We start from the raw sequence: 15,943 nt of genomic DNA, 5'->3' as shown, positions 1-15,943 counted from the left end.
GAAAGGGGATAAAAAAGGGTTTCTGGTAGAAAAACTTGAAGGCAGACTTTGGTTATGCAAATTCATTAATTATCAAAGCTCGGTAAGTAATCCGACCTTGCTATATAACTGTATAGTCTATAACATTAACTCTATGATGTTGACACAGACCTCAGCAAGTTAGATACTCCATTTTAAAATAACGTGGTCTGCCCAAATAATAATAATAATAATAATGTTTATTTTTTCTGGTTAAAACAACATTCTACGCACAGTATGGTAGGTTACAACAAATTATGCTACTCTCTTGTCCCTCTAAAAATGTAAACCATCAACGTTACAGGAAAAAGTAGGATACGTTTTAACCTACTTTGTTCCTGCGTGCATTTTCACTCAACTCGAGTACGTACAAGTTGTCCCTACTGTCTTTATCCCCGTTAACAAAATAAAACACTCGGATGGGATGCTTTTATTATGTAAAGCTCGACGGAAGTGCGGAAGGTTTTTGCGCTTCCGTTCCGTGTTGTCAGAAACCCATAGAAATCTTGAACGGGGTGTCTGAAGACTTGTCCGCAGGTACGTTGGGAGCTTTCCAGAAATGACCCGATTTTTTTTACCTCGTGAAATGTTTATGTCCCGTAAAGGTCTGTTAAATGCTCGCCTAGCTAATCTCCTGGGTTGTTGATAACAACTGTGCTGAGGCATGGGCTCGTTTATTGAACACCCTGTTAGCATGCTAATGGTATTGCTCTCACTTTTACCTTATGGGAGGAGGTGATACTTATGTCAGAGAACTTTGCCCGCTGATTAGCCGATTTCTAACATTTCAGACTATGTACACACCTTATGTAGTAGAGCTAGGAACCTGTTTTTAATGAACGAATTAAAAGAAGCCGCACTTTCTAAAGAAATGTGGGTTTCATTTGGTTTGACAGGAGCATCCCTGCGGGGTCACACAGGAAAACAAAAAACAGGAAAGCGGTGTAATGGTCAGCTGATGACCTCCCGCTGCTGCTGAGCTACTGACTGCCACCTTCATCATGGGCGACAACCCTCACCTGCTGCTCGGCAGGATCCGCTTCCTGAACAAGTGCATCGAGACTTTCAGGAAGAGCGAGCCGGTGACCGAGTGTCTGTGTTATGTCCCCAAAGAAGTGTGCTACAAAATCTGCAAGGATTCTTCTTCCAGCTCTGCTGCCTCCTCCTCTGGCGCCTCTGCAGGAGGATCCACAGTGGGAAAAACCGTCATCTCTGTCTTTGAAAGCCCGCATCAGACTCCCCACAGCAAGAAAGCATATAAGTACAACATTGAACCAAAGAAAGGGACATGCATCCGGACAACAGGGGAAGAATACTGTAACAGCCAGGGCCTTTGGGTCAAAATGAATAAGGTAAGACACTGTGCATTACTAATAATTATAAAACTGCACTATAATACAAAAAAAAATATATATACAATAGATAAGAAATAACAAGAACCAGCATGAAAACATGTCAGTGTATAGTCAACATTCATAGATAAATATTGATTTTATTGATACCAGTGCCATTATCAGTTATACTTATTGGTCTGTTTCTTTTTCAGTTCCCTGACTGATTCCTGTTTTGTTATCTCAGAAAGTGGACAGAGTATACAAAAATGCATGCATGTGACTCAGGTGTGCCAAAGCACCACTGATATGAACCTAGATTCATTGTTTTTCAATCCACACCTGTTAGAAAAACATGGCAGCATTGATAAAATGAATCACTAAGCTCAGAGGGATATGATACTGATTGACTGCAAAATTGAATATTGGTAGTGACAGCATCAGTGAGCCACTAATGTATAGCAAATGTGAACAAATTGGTGCCAGGTTCTTCAGCTTTGAATGCCTTCTAGCACATGGTAACTGCATACACTGTATGGAATCAGTGTGTGAAAATGGCTTGTTTCAGAAAGTGCATGAACTTAGGGGCTGCACTAAGGACCAGTAGAAGGTAAACAAGGATTATTTTGAACTGTGAATAATAGTCCAAGATTAGAATTATGGATCTGGCAATGAGCATTATAAGTCTCCTTTAATTAATGTGGTGTAGATCAGAACAAAAATGATTTTTAAAGTGGTTCAGATCCAAAGTGCTCAACAATCTGTCATTCAGTCTTTCACCCTGATGATGGTGGAGCAGGTAGAGTTAATCATTTTCCTTTGATTTTATGGGTACCATAAACCAGGAATAAAATCTCCAACTATGTGGTAAATGGATGACCTCCTGTGAAGTTTTAATAACTGTACAACTTGGCATGTTATTTATAAAGGCTTAACCTTAACCTCAAAGTTTTTCTATTTTTCTTCTACCCAGTTTATCATTCATGGTCTCTCTTGGTTACTCATCTTTTCTCTCTTCTCTTTTCCCTCATACCTCAACTGGTCTTGGTAGATGGTTCTGCTAAAAACTATTACTATTCAGAGGGAGTTCTTCCAGGCCCACTCCCCAGGAAAATATTGGCTCATAGGGAAAATTGTTGGGATTTTCTCTAAAATATTGTTTGGTCTTTACCTTACAGTAGTGCCTTGAGATGACTGTTGTTGTGAATTGGCACTACATATATAAATACAATGATATTCTGATTGATTTGTTTGTCCTAGATTATTTTAAATTTGGTGAGAAAGCACATGTTGACCAGTTGATCTGACTCTGTTTCCAGGAACAGCTCGAGGAGTACCGCCCAGGCCAGGAGTTGGAAGAAGGATGGATTCTGGTGTGTAAACACACCGAGGGAGGCGACAGGCTGGTGCCTGTGGAGTCACCAGAGACTATCAGCAGGCAGCAGCAGCTTTTTGGCTACGACCACAAGCCCTGCTACAGGTGGGAACAAGTGGTGGATGTGGAGAGTGCACTTTACATTGGCGAAAAACCTAAAATCGCAGAGTGTGATGATGCCGCCGTCCAGAAGCTGAGGTGAGTCTGTCTGTTCAAAGTTAAAACGGAAAGCTGACTTTTCTGGTGCAACAGTTTGTAAAATGAATGCAATTAATGCTAAATTAACTCTTTCAGGTATGTTCCTCCCACTTGGACATATGAATGTGATGAGGACCTGGTGCACTACTTCTACGACCACATAGGAAAAGAGGACGAGAACCTGGGGAGCGTCAAGCAGTGTGTGACCAGCATCGATGTTTCTTCATGCTCGGTGAGCAAAATTAAACCCTTTGATTTTAACTCTCACGTCATAATGAATTACAGTAGTCCAGCCTAAAAGTAATAAGTGCATAAACTAAAAAAAAAGTCTAAATCAGGATTAATGGGTCAACAACCACTTCCAAAGGGGACAACCATCATTAGGGAACCTGGGACTCTACCTTTTTGGTTTGGATAAGAGGTGAAACATCAGAAAGTCACCTTTTTAAGGCTCTTGAGACAATTGTCATTGCAGTGACTTCTGCACAGGATTCTCTAGTTAATACTTCTTATTAATTTTTAATCCACTCATCAAACCTTGATATTTGCTGACAGGAGGATCCCAGCGGGGGGGCAAGCTGCCTGACAGATGGCGACGCTGAAACTTACTGGGAGAGCGACGGCATGCAGGGCCAGCACTGGATCCGCCTGCACATGAAGAAAGGCACTGTGGTCAAGTAAGAAAATGCAAAGGAACAAAGAAAGCTAAAAAAGGAAGAAGAAATTAATAGCAACTTGATATAAGTTGTGTTTCAGCTTCAATTTATATTTGCAACAAAACATTAAAGCTGGTTACAGATTGGGTCCATTTATTTTGCCCTTTCACAGCCAAAGCGAAAGAAGAAGTAAGTCAAAAGCTCGTTTTCAACCGTTAACAAGGCAAATACAAAATTATTATTTAAATTTTGACAAAAATAATCAGAATTCTAGGTTTTGTGTCACCTGCTGAGAGGCAGGGAGACACGTAGGGATAACTTATTCATCATCCATCTCTCTGTCTGGCTTTCAGTATGTCAGTGACCATGGAACATACTGACTTCAAGCTTGGAGGATAGGTACATATGAATAGCACAAGAACCATAACAGTCCTTCCTCTTACTCTGGTTTAATCACTGTCATCAGTCCTTCCATCATTGTTTCATCTCTCAGCTGTCTCATCTCATCATCTGTATTTCCTATGTCAGAAATCTTTATCAATATTGAATGAAATAAAGTTCATGTATAAAATATAGACAGTTCTACGCAATACCTGATGGACAACAGTTATTTACTGTAAAAATCTATTTGTAAATATTAACTGCTAAGCTCAAAACCTAATCACTTACTTTCATATACATGAATATACTTTCTGAGAAGCCTTTTAGGAGGTGACACATGTTCTTTGGAACATTTGTTTGCCATAATCAAACAGTCTTTGCTGCATGACATGAATGTTTTTGACTCTCCTGCAAACAGGAGCAGAAGATGCGTTCAGTCACGTCAGTTGTTAGTAGGTCAGTCCCAGTTTTTCACAACAGACATGTTGTCCTTTTATTTATTTATTTATTTATTTTATGATTATTTGTTAATAACTGGTCTGGTATTACCTGAATTTTGCACTGCTGTGATGGTATAATCGTGCAAAGTTTCTGTGTTTGATGCTTAAAAAAGTGAAGCACTTTGTCTTTTTGTTTTACTGCTAAGCTTCGGAAGTGTTGATATTTTATTTAATGCCCTCTTTTGTGCACTAGTAAGCTGATACTGACCGTGGACTCAACAGATGACAACTACATGCCCAAAAGAGTCACAGTGTTTGGAGGAGAAGGAGACAACCTGAAGAAGCTGAGTGACGTCACTATAGATGAGTAAGTTTTGTCAAACGAAATTATTAGTACAGTTTACAAAAAGGTTCCCACATTTTCACAGATACATACTTCAGTGTATATTGTGTCTTAAATAAAATGATATAATTATTCTAATACTGTTTTAATAATGTTTTTTTTCATGTTAAAATCAAAAGAAATCAGGCTGTTACACATCATGTCTACCACGCTCCATAATTCACTCATCTGTAGCAGGTTAACCAGGAAAACCAGATCTTTCATTCATTTCTTTGCTTCTTGCTCTTTTATGTTTCTAGTAATCTGATTGGAGAAGTGTGTGTGCTTGAGGATATGACCTCACACCTGCCTGTTATCGAGATTCGGATCGAGGAATGTAGAGGTGAAAATGTTTCTGTATCAGATCTCCTGCTTTCTGTTTGAATACCTCTGCAGACGCTTCTGTATTGAACATAAATCAATGTTTTTTTCCCCCTCCTTTTACAGAGGATGGGATAGATGTGCGGATCAGAGGGTTGAAGATTAAGTCATCTTGTGAGAGGGACCTGGGTCTGAATGCTGATGTTTTCCAGTCCTCTAACCTGGTCCGCTACCCCCGTCTGCAAGGCACCTCACCGGACATCCTGTACCGCAGAGCGTTAGTTATCCAGAGGTAGGTCAGCACGCATTGTGCCCCTCATACTTTTTATGGAACTAAATATTTATCTTTAGGCTCGGAAATATGTTTCAACTAGTCAGTCACCCTTTGTACTAAAGATAATAAAGTCCATGTTACCTTTAAGCAGCAGATTTTTCCAGTTTTTATATGTTTCTGTCTGCAGGTTTATCAATCTCCTGGACAGCGTGCTCCCGCACCTGGTGCCAGCCTGGGATTACAGCCTGGGTACCTTCAACCAGATCAAAGTGAGTCATCCTAAAGTCTTTAACATATAATTTACAGGCCGCACACAACAAAAAACATTAAGTAGAGCTTCTGCTCATGCTTGACTATGATGCCAGTTTCAAATTTAGGTTTCAGTGATTATAAGAATAAGATAATCAAGATAAAATAATTATATTAATCTTCAGGGGCAAAAAAAGCAAGAATAATGCGTAAAGAATATAGAAGTGATACTTGATACCTTGACACTATATTTTCTGGTTTTTAAGCAGGCCGCAGCACTCTTGACTTTGGGAACCACTGATACAAGCTTTGAAGATTAAGCTCCACCGTGTGTAATTTGTTTTAGTTCTTTTTTTAAACGAGTGTCTTTTGGCACCCTCTAGACCATAAAGCAGTTCTTGCTGCTGTCCAAGCGGCGCTCAGCCCTCATCACTCAGTGCTTGAAGGACTCAGAGACCAGTAAGCCAAACTTCATGCCTCGACTCTACATTAACCGACGTCTGGCCATGGAGCACAGAGACAACCCATCTCTGGACCCAACCTGCAAGAACGCCGTCTTCAATCAGGTAGAGACCAGAAGGAAGCCTAAAATTCACTGATAACCTTCAGTGTGAGGAGATATACAGTGATTCAGATGCTTTATTTTTCATCTTGCAGGTGTATGAGGGTCTCAAGCCATCAGACAAGTTTGAGAAAACTTTAGATTACAGGTGTGCGTTTTCTCAGCCTCTTGTGTCCAATATTTATGACTTTTGTAACTCAAGCGTTAAAATCTAAATCTCTGATGTGGCTTTTTGATCCATCAGGTGGCCCGCTCGTTATGACCAGTGGTGGGAATGCAAATTCATTGCAGAGGGAATTATTGACCAAGGAGGTGGATTTCGGGACAGCCTCGCAGACATGTCGGAGGAGCTTTGCCCCAGCTCGGCCGAGTGTCCCATGCCTCTCCCGTTCTTCGCCCGGACATCCAACCAGGTAGTCATTATCCCATCACCACCTGCACACTATCAGGATGAGAGTGGATTTCACCACTGTTCTAAAACTGGCTTTTGCTGGCAGGGTGCCTTCGAGGCCAGAGATTACTACGTCCCCAACCCTTCTTGCAAAGAGTTCCACAAGTATGAATGGATTGGTCAGCTGATGGGTGCTGCTCTAAGAGGGAAAGACTTCTTGGTGAGTTTCCATCTATTGAAGGGTGTTTGCATTATTATAGAGTAAGAATATATATGTGGTTTTAACAGAAATGTAATGGTTTTATTAAAAATTTTTACCAAACAAAACAGTAACATAATTAACACTTAATTTTTTTGTAGGCATAGATATTTTACTTTTTAGACTTATTCTGTGTCCTCTCATGCAGGTTTTGGCTCTTCCGGGGCTTGTGTGGAAGCAGCTGATTGGGGAAGCCGTCAGCTGGAGTAAAGACTTCGCTGCAGTAGACTCTGTGCTGGTGAGGACATTCAAATCATTCACATTTACATGATAATGTAATGTAAATCTCAACCCTCTGAAAGAAGAGAAGAGAGGACTCTGCAGCTTGTGTTTGATCAAAATAGAAGAATTGCCATCATCAATACTTCATATTGATTAATACTTCACTCCTGTGAGCTGTTAAATAGTCCAGAATTTGACAAATGAACTTTATTACATGCAGCACTCTCTCTCCTATTTTTGCATTGAAATGAAAATCTAGCAGAAATAAACAGATTAACTTGGTGACTGATTCTTCTTTTCCTGGTTACTGGCTCACTCTGGAATCTGTGTTTAGGTAAACTTACTGGAGGCCATGGAGAACATGGACCAGGAGACATTTGAGTTCAGATTTGGGGAGGAGCTGGTCTACACCACCCTCCTGACTGATGGTTCGATGGTGGAATTGATCCCTGGCGGTGGTAATGTGGCAGTTCGCTACGAGGACCGCAGCGAGTTCATCCGCCTGGTGCAGAAAGCTCGGATGGAGGAGAGCAAACAGCAGGTGGGACTTCTACATTAGAATTCCCTGTATGGCTTTTTCGCTTCTGTTTAACTCTTTATAAGCTACTCCATTGATTGATGTAATTATTAAAATGGTTTGTGCATGTGTGCTGCAGATAGCAGCCATGCAGGCTGGGCTGCTGAAGGTGGTTCCTCAGGCAGTGCTGGACCTGCTCACCTGGCAGGAAGTGGAAAAGAAGGTTTGCGGAGACCCAGAGATCACAGTGGAAGCTCTGAAGCGACTCAGTGAGTGTCTGGCCTGGATTTTAACACTGATGTAATTAATGAAGTGAATATAATAAATGAAGCTGTTTCAGTTATTATATTTTCACCTAAATTTATTGTACGTAGCCTTGAGATCTGGCAGATTTTCAGTACATCCACATTTGCACGTGCTGCCTTTTCCACAGCAGACAAGTGGGTTTGCCGTAGCTTTAAAAGCACAAAGAGAGGTTCTCTCATGGAGATTTGTTTGATTTGATAACCTCTGTTTTATCCATGTTTATTTTATGTTGTCCACCATGAGCTCTTTGAGATATTGTTCTGTTGTTTCTGTTCAAAGTTAAGGTGAAGTAATAAGGTCCAAGTTGTATCAAGTCACAAAGATGCTATAAGTAATCTTTTCTTCTCCCCACCAGCACGTTATGAGGACCTGGAACAAAGTGATGTTAGAGTGCAGTACTTATGGGAGGCACTGACAAACTTCACCAATGGTGAGTTCACTGTTTATTTTTCCCCATTTCACAAAGTAGTAAATGTCTTTCAAAACATAAACTTTGCACCAAAGACTGTATATAAAGACAGATCACGCTTCTGGGTCTGAAAAATGAAGCCTGTGCAAGAAGTCAGATTTGCCCCTTTTCCACTAGTACCGACTCGACTCGGTTTTGTTCGTTTTACATTACAGTTGAGTTACACCTCAGCAAGGCAGCCCTGTGACGCCATGCCCTTCGGAGGAAGCTCATTTCTGCTGCTTATAGCCACAATCTTGTTCATTCAGTCACTATTCAAAGCTCGTGACCATAGGTGAGGGTAGGAACACAGACTAACTGGTAAATCGACAGCTTTGCTTCCACGCTCAGCTCTCTCTTCTCCGCGACAGACCGGTGTAACATCCGCATCACTGCAGCTTCAGCCCCAATCTGTCTGTCAATCTCTTGAATCTGCAATCTCATTCTTCACCTTTAAAATAACTAATAATATTAGATCTATTAAAACTTTCAGGCCTAGATTAACAGAATGTTTCTATAACAATGTCAGGACTGAAGCTCCATCTAGTGGCAATTGGCTGCATAACACGTAGGACAGCAATTAGTATCAATTAAAATTTTAACAATTAGATTAAATGACTAGTATGTCTGGGCCCAACTAGTGACAAAAGCGATGATTAGTTGAGTAGTTTATATAAGGATGCCATTTTGTATTTGCATTATTCAAGTGCAGACTGATCTCAGTGACTGGTCTTCTTGATTTCTGGTTTCAGAGGATCGCAGCAGGTTTCTGAGGTTTGTAACTGGTCGAAGTCGTCTTCCTGCACCTATCTATGTCTTTCCTGACAAACAAGGGTAAGTGCAAGTGTATCCCCGTAGTTATTATTTGATTACAGTTTGATTTAGATTTAATTTACAAAAACAATATGTAACATGTTTTGTTGTTTCCTGATTCAGCTCTGACACGACTGATGCACTTCCACAGTCCTCCACATGTTCAAGCACCCTTTATCTTCCCAGCTACCCGAGGTATAACAAGCCCATGTGCTTCATGTGCAGTTATTATTGATGCACTTTAATACTGACCAGTTTTTTGTTTGTTTTTACAGCGCTACAGGAAGTTAAATATCTTAAAGATTAATAACTGCTTAGTATGTTAGTATGATGTATTTTCCTCTATTCCTTGTTTTGTATTGCAGTGCGAAAGTTTGTGAGGAGAAGCTGCGCTATGCTGCGTACAACTGTGTGGCCATTGACACTGACATGAGTCCCTGGGAGGAGTGATCTCCCTACTGCTCCGCTGATCACTGCACACGCCACAACTCGCTGTTGGATGCAGATATCTTCCCAACTTTTATCATCATGTCTTCACATATGCCAAATAACCAATAGCTGTATATAATAAAGAACTTTATGGAAACATGGAAGTCACTCACTGTGGTTTTTATTAACCTTTTAAGTGTTGAATCAGTAAAAGATCAATTTTTTTTTTTTTACCTGAGGTCCATTTAATTACCTGTTTGTCACTAATAAAAATTTACACAGGATTATATTGCTTATTTATATACATATGTACTAATTCTTAATTTAATGTCATTAAAATATGGAAAATAAATGACCTATTCTTTAAAGTAACTATACACATTCTTTTATATATTTATGTCTAATATTCCATTATACATTTTGATATTACATCTTTCTTTAGTAGCAACTCCCTAAAAAATTCTTATTAAATAAATAAAAATATTTTGGTCGATACTCACCGGCCACTTTCTTGCTCATTAATGCAAATATGTAATCAGCAACATCCAGACATGTAGACGTGGTCAAGATGACCTGCTGAAGTTGAAACAGAGCATTAGAATGGGGGAGACAGGTGATTTAAGTGTCTTTGAACGTGGCATGGTTGTTGGATTTTTTTCCCACACCACTATCTTGAGGGTTAATGGAGAACTGTCTGAAGACAAAAATATCCAGTGAGGGACAGAAAATGCCTGGATGACAGAGGAGAATGTCCAGACTGCTTTGAGCTGATAGAAAGGCAAAAGTACAGCACAGCATATCGAACCTGGAAGCAAATGGGCTTCATTCTGGGTACCACTTCTGTTAGCTAAGAACAGGAAATATCACAGCAAAAATGATATTAGCAAAAAAAGAGGCCAAGCTGAAGAGTGGAAGATGTTCAGATTTTCACTGAGAGTGATTAGAAATGAGTACGACAGAGGGACAGCTCAGACTGAGTGGTTTGGAGACAAACTTAGAGACGCAAGGCTGACATGGTTTGGACATGTGCGAAGGAGGCATAGTGGACATATTGGTCTAGGATGTTGAATTATGCAGCTGCCAGGTAGGAGGAGAAGAAGAAAACCACAGAGACGATTCATGGGTGTAGTGAAGAACTAGGAGTACTGCATGTGAAACTTTACAGAACATGAAAACTCTGTTGTACTTAGTTCTACTTCTGGGTATCTCAAAACTTTTATGTGAAAATCTCGTTCGCTGTAGAGTTAGATCTCGCGAGAACCAGTGTCTTCAAACCTCCCCATGAGCCTTTGCGGTTCCTCTTTCTAGCCGGCGCCTGAGAATGGGTACGTGTTTTCATGCTCGAGTCGGAGGCAGAATCCTCTCCCATCTGATGTTTTAACGAAGGCATATTCCGATAATGGTTTGCTATAGTGATACATAATGGTATCTAAATAGAATCTGCTGAATATTTGCTGTCTGTAGTCGGTTGATTTTGTTTTAATGAAATTATTTCTAGTGCGTTTCTGAAGTGAGTATCCAAGATGGCTGCCCTCACTGGCTATGTAGCTAGCTGCGGAGGCTGAAGTGTCCGTGAAAACATCTCTCTCCGCTGTTCGGGATGTTTTAGCAGGAGCTAGCTGTGTTCTCTCGACAGGTTGGTTGTATGGGAGAAGTGCTGGAGATTATGTGCTTTTAAATTGTTCAGGCTAATTGAAGTTAGCATTTGTTAGCATGCTAATAGTGATCCTGTCATGCTGCTAGGCGCAAACACTTAAGGTAATAATGTAAGTAATGCAGCTTTTGGACACTATTCCTGAGTACAGTTGTTAGTGTCGATCGTGTAACACCCTTATTTGGTCCTACGGGAGGTTATTTTATGTTGAAAGCTGTGTCGCAGGTAGTCTCGGCCTGTCTCGTGTCTCCCTTGCTGCATGCTGGCTGGATGAATGATATTGCCATGCCTCACTGGAGTCTCGCCTCCACTGGAGCACCTTGGACTTTTACTAGAAACGGTAGTCCGTTTCTGGGCGGCCTTCAATCTTGAACCTGGATCAGGTTTTAGCTGTAGCTGCTCTGTGATGCTCGCAGAGGCTGCACAGTAAGGACTAATGCAGACGAAGCTGGATGGTGTCTGTGGTAGAGACGGCAGCAGGGACTGCATGCGGGGTGGAACACAGAAAAGTTGACTAGACGCATGTTTTAGTGGCTTGGGGGTCCATGTTGGGGTTTTAAGGTCAAGCAGTTACTACTATAAATAAAGTTTAGTTTATGTAAAATAGTTGTGAAAGGATGTGTTTCTGTATGGCCTCCAAGATTACTGCAGTAGCAGACAGTCTAGGGTGTTTTTGTAGTTCTGAAAACAAAGGTTTCAGTATACCGACGTGACAGTGGACCTGTGAGAGCTTCTGGATATGTATAGAATACGTGCATGTATCTTGTACATGTAATTATCACATGTAGCCAGGCTGTTTTGTGCTTGTCTTTGGTGAGCCGCTTTTATCGTTGTCACCACTACCTGTTTATCCTGAGCTTAAAGTGAAGTTCTTAAATGCTGAGGAATGCAGTCTTTTCGAGTGACATCATAAAGACTGAATAATAAGCTGGATCATCTCAGTTTATTATTCACACTTAAAAGAACGTGAATCTGGTTTAATGTGTCACATTAGGAAGGTTTGGATTTTTGTTTTTAACTTGTGTGTGTGTATATATAAGCAACTCCATTTAGCCATTAAAAAGTTTTTGATTGCTTGAGTGACATGATGAAACTCTTCATGCGGAATCCAAATCAAATTGCGGACAACCTTACCTTGGAGAACTGATTGCTCAAGCACAGAAAAGCTTTTTATTGCCAACATCTTGTTGGTAGCCCAATTAACTGACTCCTAGTTGTTTCTGCATTTTATTTTTGCAGGTATCTCAAGGGACAACTGGCATAAACGCCGCAAGACCGGCGGTAAACGCAAGCCCTACCACAAGAAGAGGAAGTATGAGCTTGGGCGCCCCGCAGCAAACACAAAGGTGATTTTATTTTTTAAAAAAAAGAAAAAAATCTCTTACTTGCTCCAAATGAATTCACTGGCGTGAGTGATGAAAACTTGCCCTTAGGTAGGTCTTTTTTGAGCTGTTTTGGTTCAAAGCTTTGGGCTTACCAATGTTAGGACCTGTCATAGTTACACTGACACGCATTTAAAACATATTCATGGTGCTGTTCAGGAAAATAAGTTTCACACAAATGCTTCTATAAAGACTAATATACAATGTGCTGTTTTTTTCTTCAGATTGGAGCTCGCCGCATCCATACTGTGAGGGTTCGTGGTGGGAACAAGAAGTACCGAGCTCTGAGGTTGGACAGTGGAAACTTCTCATGGGGCTCCGAGTGTAAGTTTCTTCAGGGACACCTTTTGATATAACACACACCTTTCCATGACGATAACTTTGTCCAGTTCTGCTACTGAATGCAAGTGGTGACAGCAAAGACTCTGAGAAAAACCCCTTCTCTCCACTGAGATCTTATAGATTTATTAAACTATAGTAGTTGACAGATTGAATGGGAAGTATGCTGAGCTGATGATGCCTGATTTTTGTGTATTCAGGTTGCACACGGAAGACCAGGATCATCGATGTGGTCTACAATGCCTCCAACAATGAGCTGGTCAGAACCAAAACCCTGGTGAAGAACTGCATCGTTCTTGTCGACAGCCTTCCCTTCAGGCAGTGGTATGAAGCTCACTATGTCACTCCACTGGGACGCAAGAAGGGAGCCAAGCTGGTATGTCCTAAAATGTATTGAGTTCTGTGCTAATAAATAGTGTAATACATTATTGCTAGGTTTTGCATTCTCTTGTGCTACTATGATGGCTCCTAATGGGGGCCATGTCCCTTCCAGATGTGGCTTAAGGGCAGCCGTCACTTAATCTTGCATTAAGCAGCACATATCTTCATTTCACTTTTATTTATACAGTGCTGTTTTGGTGCACGTCTTTCTATGACGATAACTTTGTCCAGTTCTGCTACTGAATGAAAGTGGTGATAACGAAGACTCTGAGAAAGACCTGTTAACTTAAATGTTAAACTGCAGGTTTTTGTGCAGTAATCAAATGTTTCCTACCATCTAATGAGCCTTGTTACCTATCCTGCTGCAGAGCCCCGAGGAGGAAGAGATCCTGAACAGGAAGAGGTCAAAGAAGACCCAGAAGAAGTATGATGAGCGTAAGAAAAACGCCAAGATCAGCTCACTCCTGGAGGAGCAGTTCCAGCAGGGAAAACTGCTCGGTAAGTCCAACATTTGTGGCTGAATGAATTTTGTCAGTGGTAAGTGAAAGGCCTGAGCTGTGATTGGCTGTGTCCCAGAAGTCAAATGGCCAATCAGATGTCTTCATCATTAAAGAATCAAGTCTAGGAAACTAATCCTGTATAGGTCTGACAGATAATTTATTATGTGCAGCTGTTTTAAACACAAATGTCAGGGTAATATTTTTGGTGCACTCCCCAAAGAAGTTTTGACTTTCCTCAAGAGGAAACTCGCAAGGATTTAAAAAAAAAAAAATTTAGTTGGGTTTCAGCTGGTGGAATAAAATATTTTTATCCCATGCAAAAAATGCATTCTGAAAAGAAAATGCAAAGATTTGTTAACACAGATGACATACTCACTGCCTTAACTCTAGTATATTTTTACTGCTTTTGATATCTGTGATAAACTAAAGATTTGCAGTGTGCTCTAGGCTCTAGGGACAGCAGGTGAGTTGTTTTTTGTGCTGAAAAGTATTGTATAAATTTGTAGGTGTATGTCAGCTCTGTGAAAGACCATAAATCCCACTTTTACTCTGAAGGTTGTTATTCTGCTAGAAGTTGGAGACCTCAATTATTACATTTCTGCAACATGAAAACCACCATCTGAGACTTGATTTACTGACCTTGTTAACACCCTTGACTGACTGCGTTTCCGTCTTCCTTCCTGCAGCTTGCATCGCTTCCAGACCTGGCCAGTGTGGCAGGGCAGACGGCTACATCCTGGAGGGCAAGGAGCTCGAGTTCTACCTGAGGAAGATCAAGGCCAAGAAAGGCAAATAGATGTACAGCTGTTTGATACGTCAATAAAATCCAAACGTCCCACATCTGTCTGGGCTTTGTTTTTTTGTTTTTTGTCAGTTTGTTGGAGGTAATTTTTAACTTGTGCATTCACCAAATATTTGAGGGCAAATAAAGTGACAGATTTCTGACCTCATGGTCTGCACACAGTGAAGAACACGAATGGGTGAGTGGGAGGAGTATACAGATTTCAGTAAAAGCAGCTATTCAAAATGCTAAAATTGCCATAACTGTTGAAATGAGGAAAGCCCTCTGTTCTTGTAAATTTAAGGTAACTACAAGGTAGTTAATTCAGTCATAACTTAAAAATATATATTAAAATATCTGTTGGTTTCACTGGAGTTGAGCTACAGCAGTTAGCTCCAATAATTAATGTGAATAAAAATGAAGGGGACCAAAAAAATTATTGAATTGTGTTTCTCTTTCCAAATCCTTTTTTCTCTTAAAAACCCTCATGAGATTTTGGGATGTTAAATATGAATGCATATAGAAAATTAGAACATTAACTGATCAGTTGCTTTTTATAAGAATGTGTATAAGCTATAATTACTTTATGGTTAAACCATTAATGTTTTAAATACTAACATGAGGATAGTAAAACCTCACACTTACAGTGCTATGAAGAAGTATTTAACCCCTTCCTGATTTTTATTTTTTGTATTTGTCACACTTAAACAACTCAGATTATCAAATTTTAATATTGGATGAAGATAACAGTAGATACAAACTGAGGGTTTTAAATGACTCCATTTATTCATGGAAAACATCCAAACCTATCTGGCTCTGTGGAAAAAAGTTATTTCCCCCCAAAAACCTAATAACTGGTTGTACCACCCTTGGCAGCAAGATAACTGGTAATGAGTCTTTCACATCACTGTGGAGGAATTTTGGTCCAATCTGCAGAATTGTTTTAATTCAACCACACTGGAGGAATTTTTATTTTTGCATAACTATATTAATAGGTTAAGTACTTCCAGAATAGAGCTGCAGTACTTTCAGATCAAAATCATGATTTCTCAACAGTACATAACTGCAAGTGATTTGTGTGCTGGAAAAGTTGTAGTTATTTTTATGCAGTAGTTGCAATTAAAGATATGTGTAACTTATTTTTCTTATATCAGAGTTCTGCAGTGCAGTCAGTGAACTTCAGCTCAGTTCTCCAGTAAACTGCAGTGCATGGTAATCAACTCTGCTTTGTAGTCCCCCATTTTAGAGGCTCAAAAATAACTTGACAAATTAATTTTGAAGATAAGGATTGTTTCTAATACTTGGATGAAAATCCCTTGCAGTCAATGGGTGCC

At 40.2% G+C, this 15,943-nt stretch overlaps 2 protein-coding genes and 3 non-coding genes across 5 annotated transcripts; all 5 read left to right on the top strand.

Moving 5' to 3' along the window:
* Nucleotides 1–489: 489 nt before the first annotated feature.
* hectd3 (HECT domain containing 3) lies at nucleotides 490–9,731 on the top strand. Its single transcript, XM_030752745.1, has 20 exons — nucleotides 490–555; nucleotides 915–1,370; nucleotides 2,669–2,922; nucleotides 3,019–3,154; nucleotides 3,478–3,599; nucleotides 4,653–4,766; nucleotides 5,042–5,124; nucleotides 5,229–5,394; nucleotides 5,564–5,645; nucleotides 6,009–6,191; nucleotides 6,283–6,335; nucleotides 6,432–6,600; nucleotides 6,685–6,798; nucleotides 6,986–7,075; nucleotides 7,394–7,600; nucleotides 7,716–7,845; nucleotides 8,238–8,312; nucleotides 9,083–9,164; nucleotides 9,267–9,338; nucleotides 9,509–9,731. Exons 2-20 carry the CDS (start codon nucleotides 1,020–1,022, stop codon nucleotides 9,591–9,593), a joined length of 2,568 nt encoding a protein of 855 aa, XP_030608605.1. The 5' UTR covers nucleotides 490–555; nucleotides 915–1,019; the 3' UTR covers nucleotides 9,594–9,731.
* A 1,113-nt stretch (nucleotides 9,732–10,844) lies between these two features.
* rps8a (ribosomal protein S8a) lies at nucleotides 10,845–14,668 on the top strand. Its single transcript, XM_030752881.1, has 6 exons — nucleotides 10,845–10,897; nucleotides 12,466–12,572; nucleotides 12,833–12,932; nucleotides 13,148–13,323; nucleotides 13,697–13,826; nucleotides 14,515–14,668. The coding sequence occupies exons 1-6, from the start codon at nucleotides 10,894–10,896 to the stop codon at nucleotides 14,622–14,624; spliced, it is 627 nt and encodes a 208-aa protein (XP_030608741.1). The 5' UTR covers nucleotides 10,845–10,893; the 3' UTR covers nucleotides 14,625–14,668.
* On the top strand, nucleotides 12,632–12,739 carry LOC115796521 (small nucleolar RNA SNORD46). Its single transcript, XR_004021312.1, has one exon. It is a non-coding gene; the product is annotated as a small nucleolar RNA SNORD46 (small nucleolar RNA).
* Nucleotides 12,973–13,042, top strand: LOC115796520 (small nucleolar RNA SNORD38). The gene has a single exon (XR_004021311.1). It is a non-coding gene; the product is annotated as a small nucleolar RNA SNORD38 (small nucleolar RNA).
* Nucleotides 13,535–13,603, top strand: LOC115796519 (small nucleolar RNA SNORD38). Its single transcript, XR_004021310.1, has one exon. It is a non-coding gene; the product is annotated as a small nucleolar RNA SNORD38 (small nucleolar RNA).
* Nucleotides 14,669–15,943: the final 1,275 nt, after the last annotated feature.

Source organism: Archocentrus centrarchus, chromosome 17, assembly GCF_007364275.1.
Source record: "Archocentrus centrarchus isolate MPI-CPG fArcCen1 chromosome 17, fArcCen1, whole genome shotgun sequence".
Lineage (NCBI taxonomy): Eukaryota > Metazoa > Chordata > Actinopteri > Cichliformes > Cichlidae > Archocentrus > Archocentrus centrarchus.
Note: the sequence above shows the minus strand (reverse complement) of the source record. Positions and strands in the feature narration are given on the sequence as shown.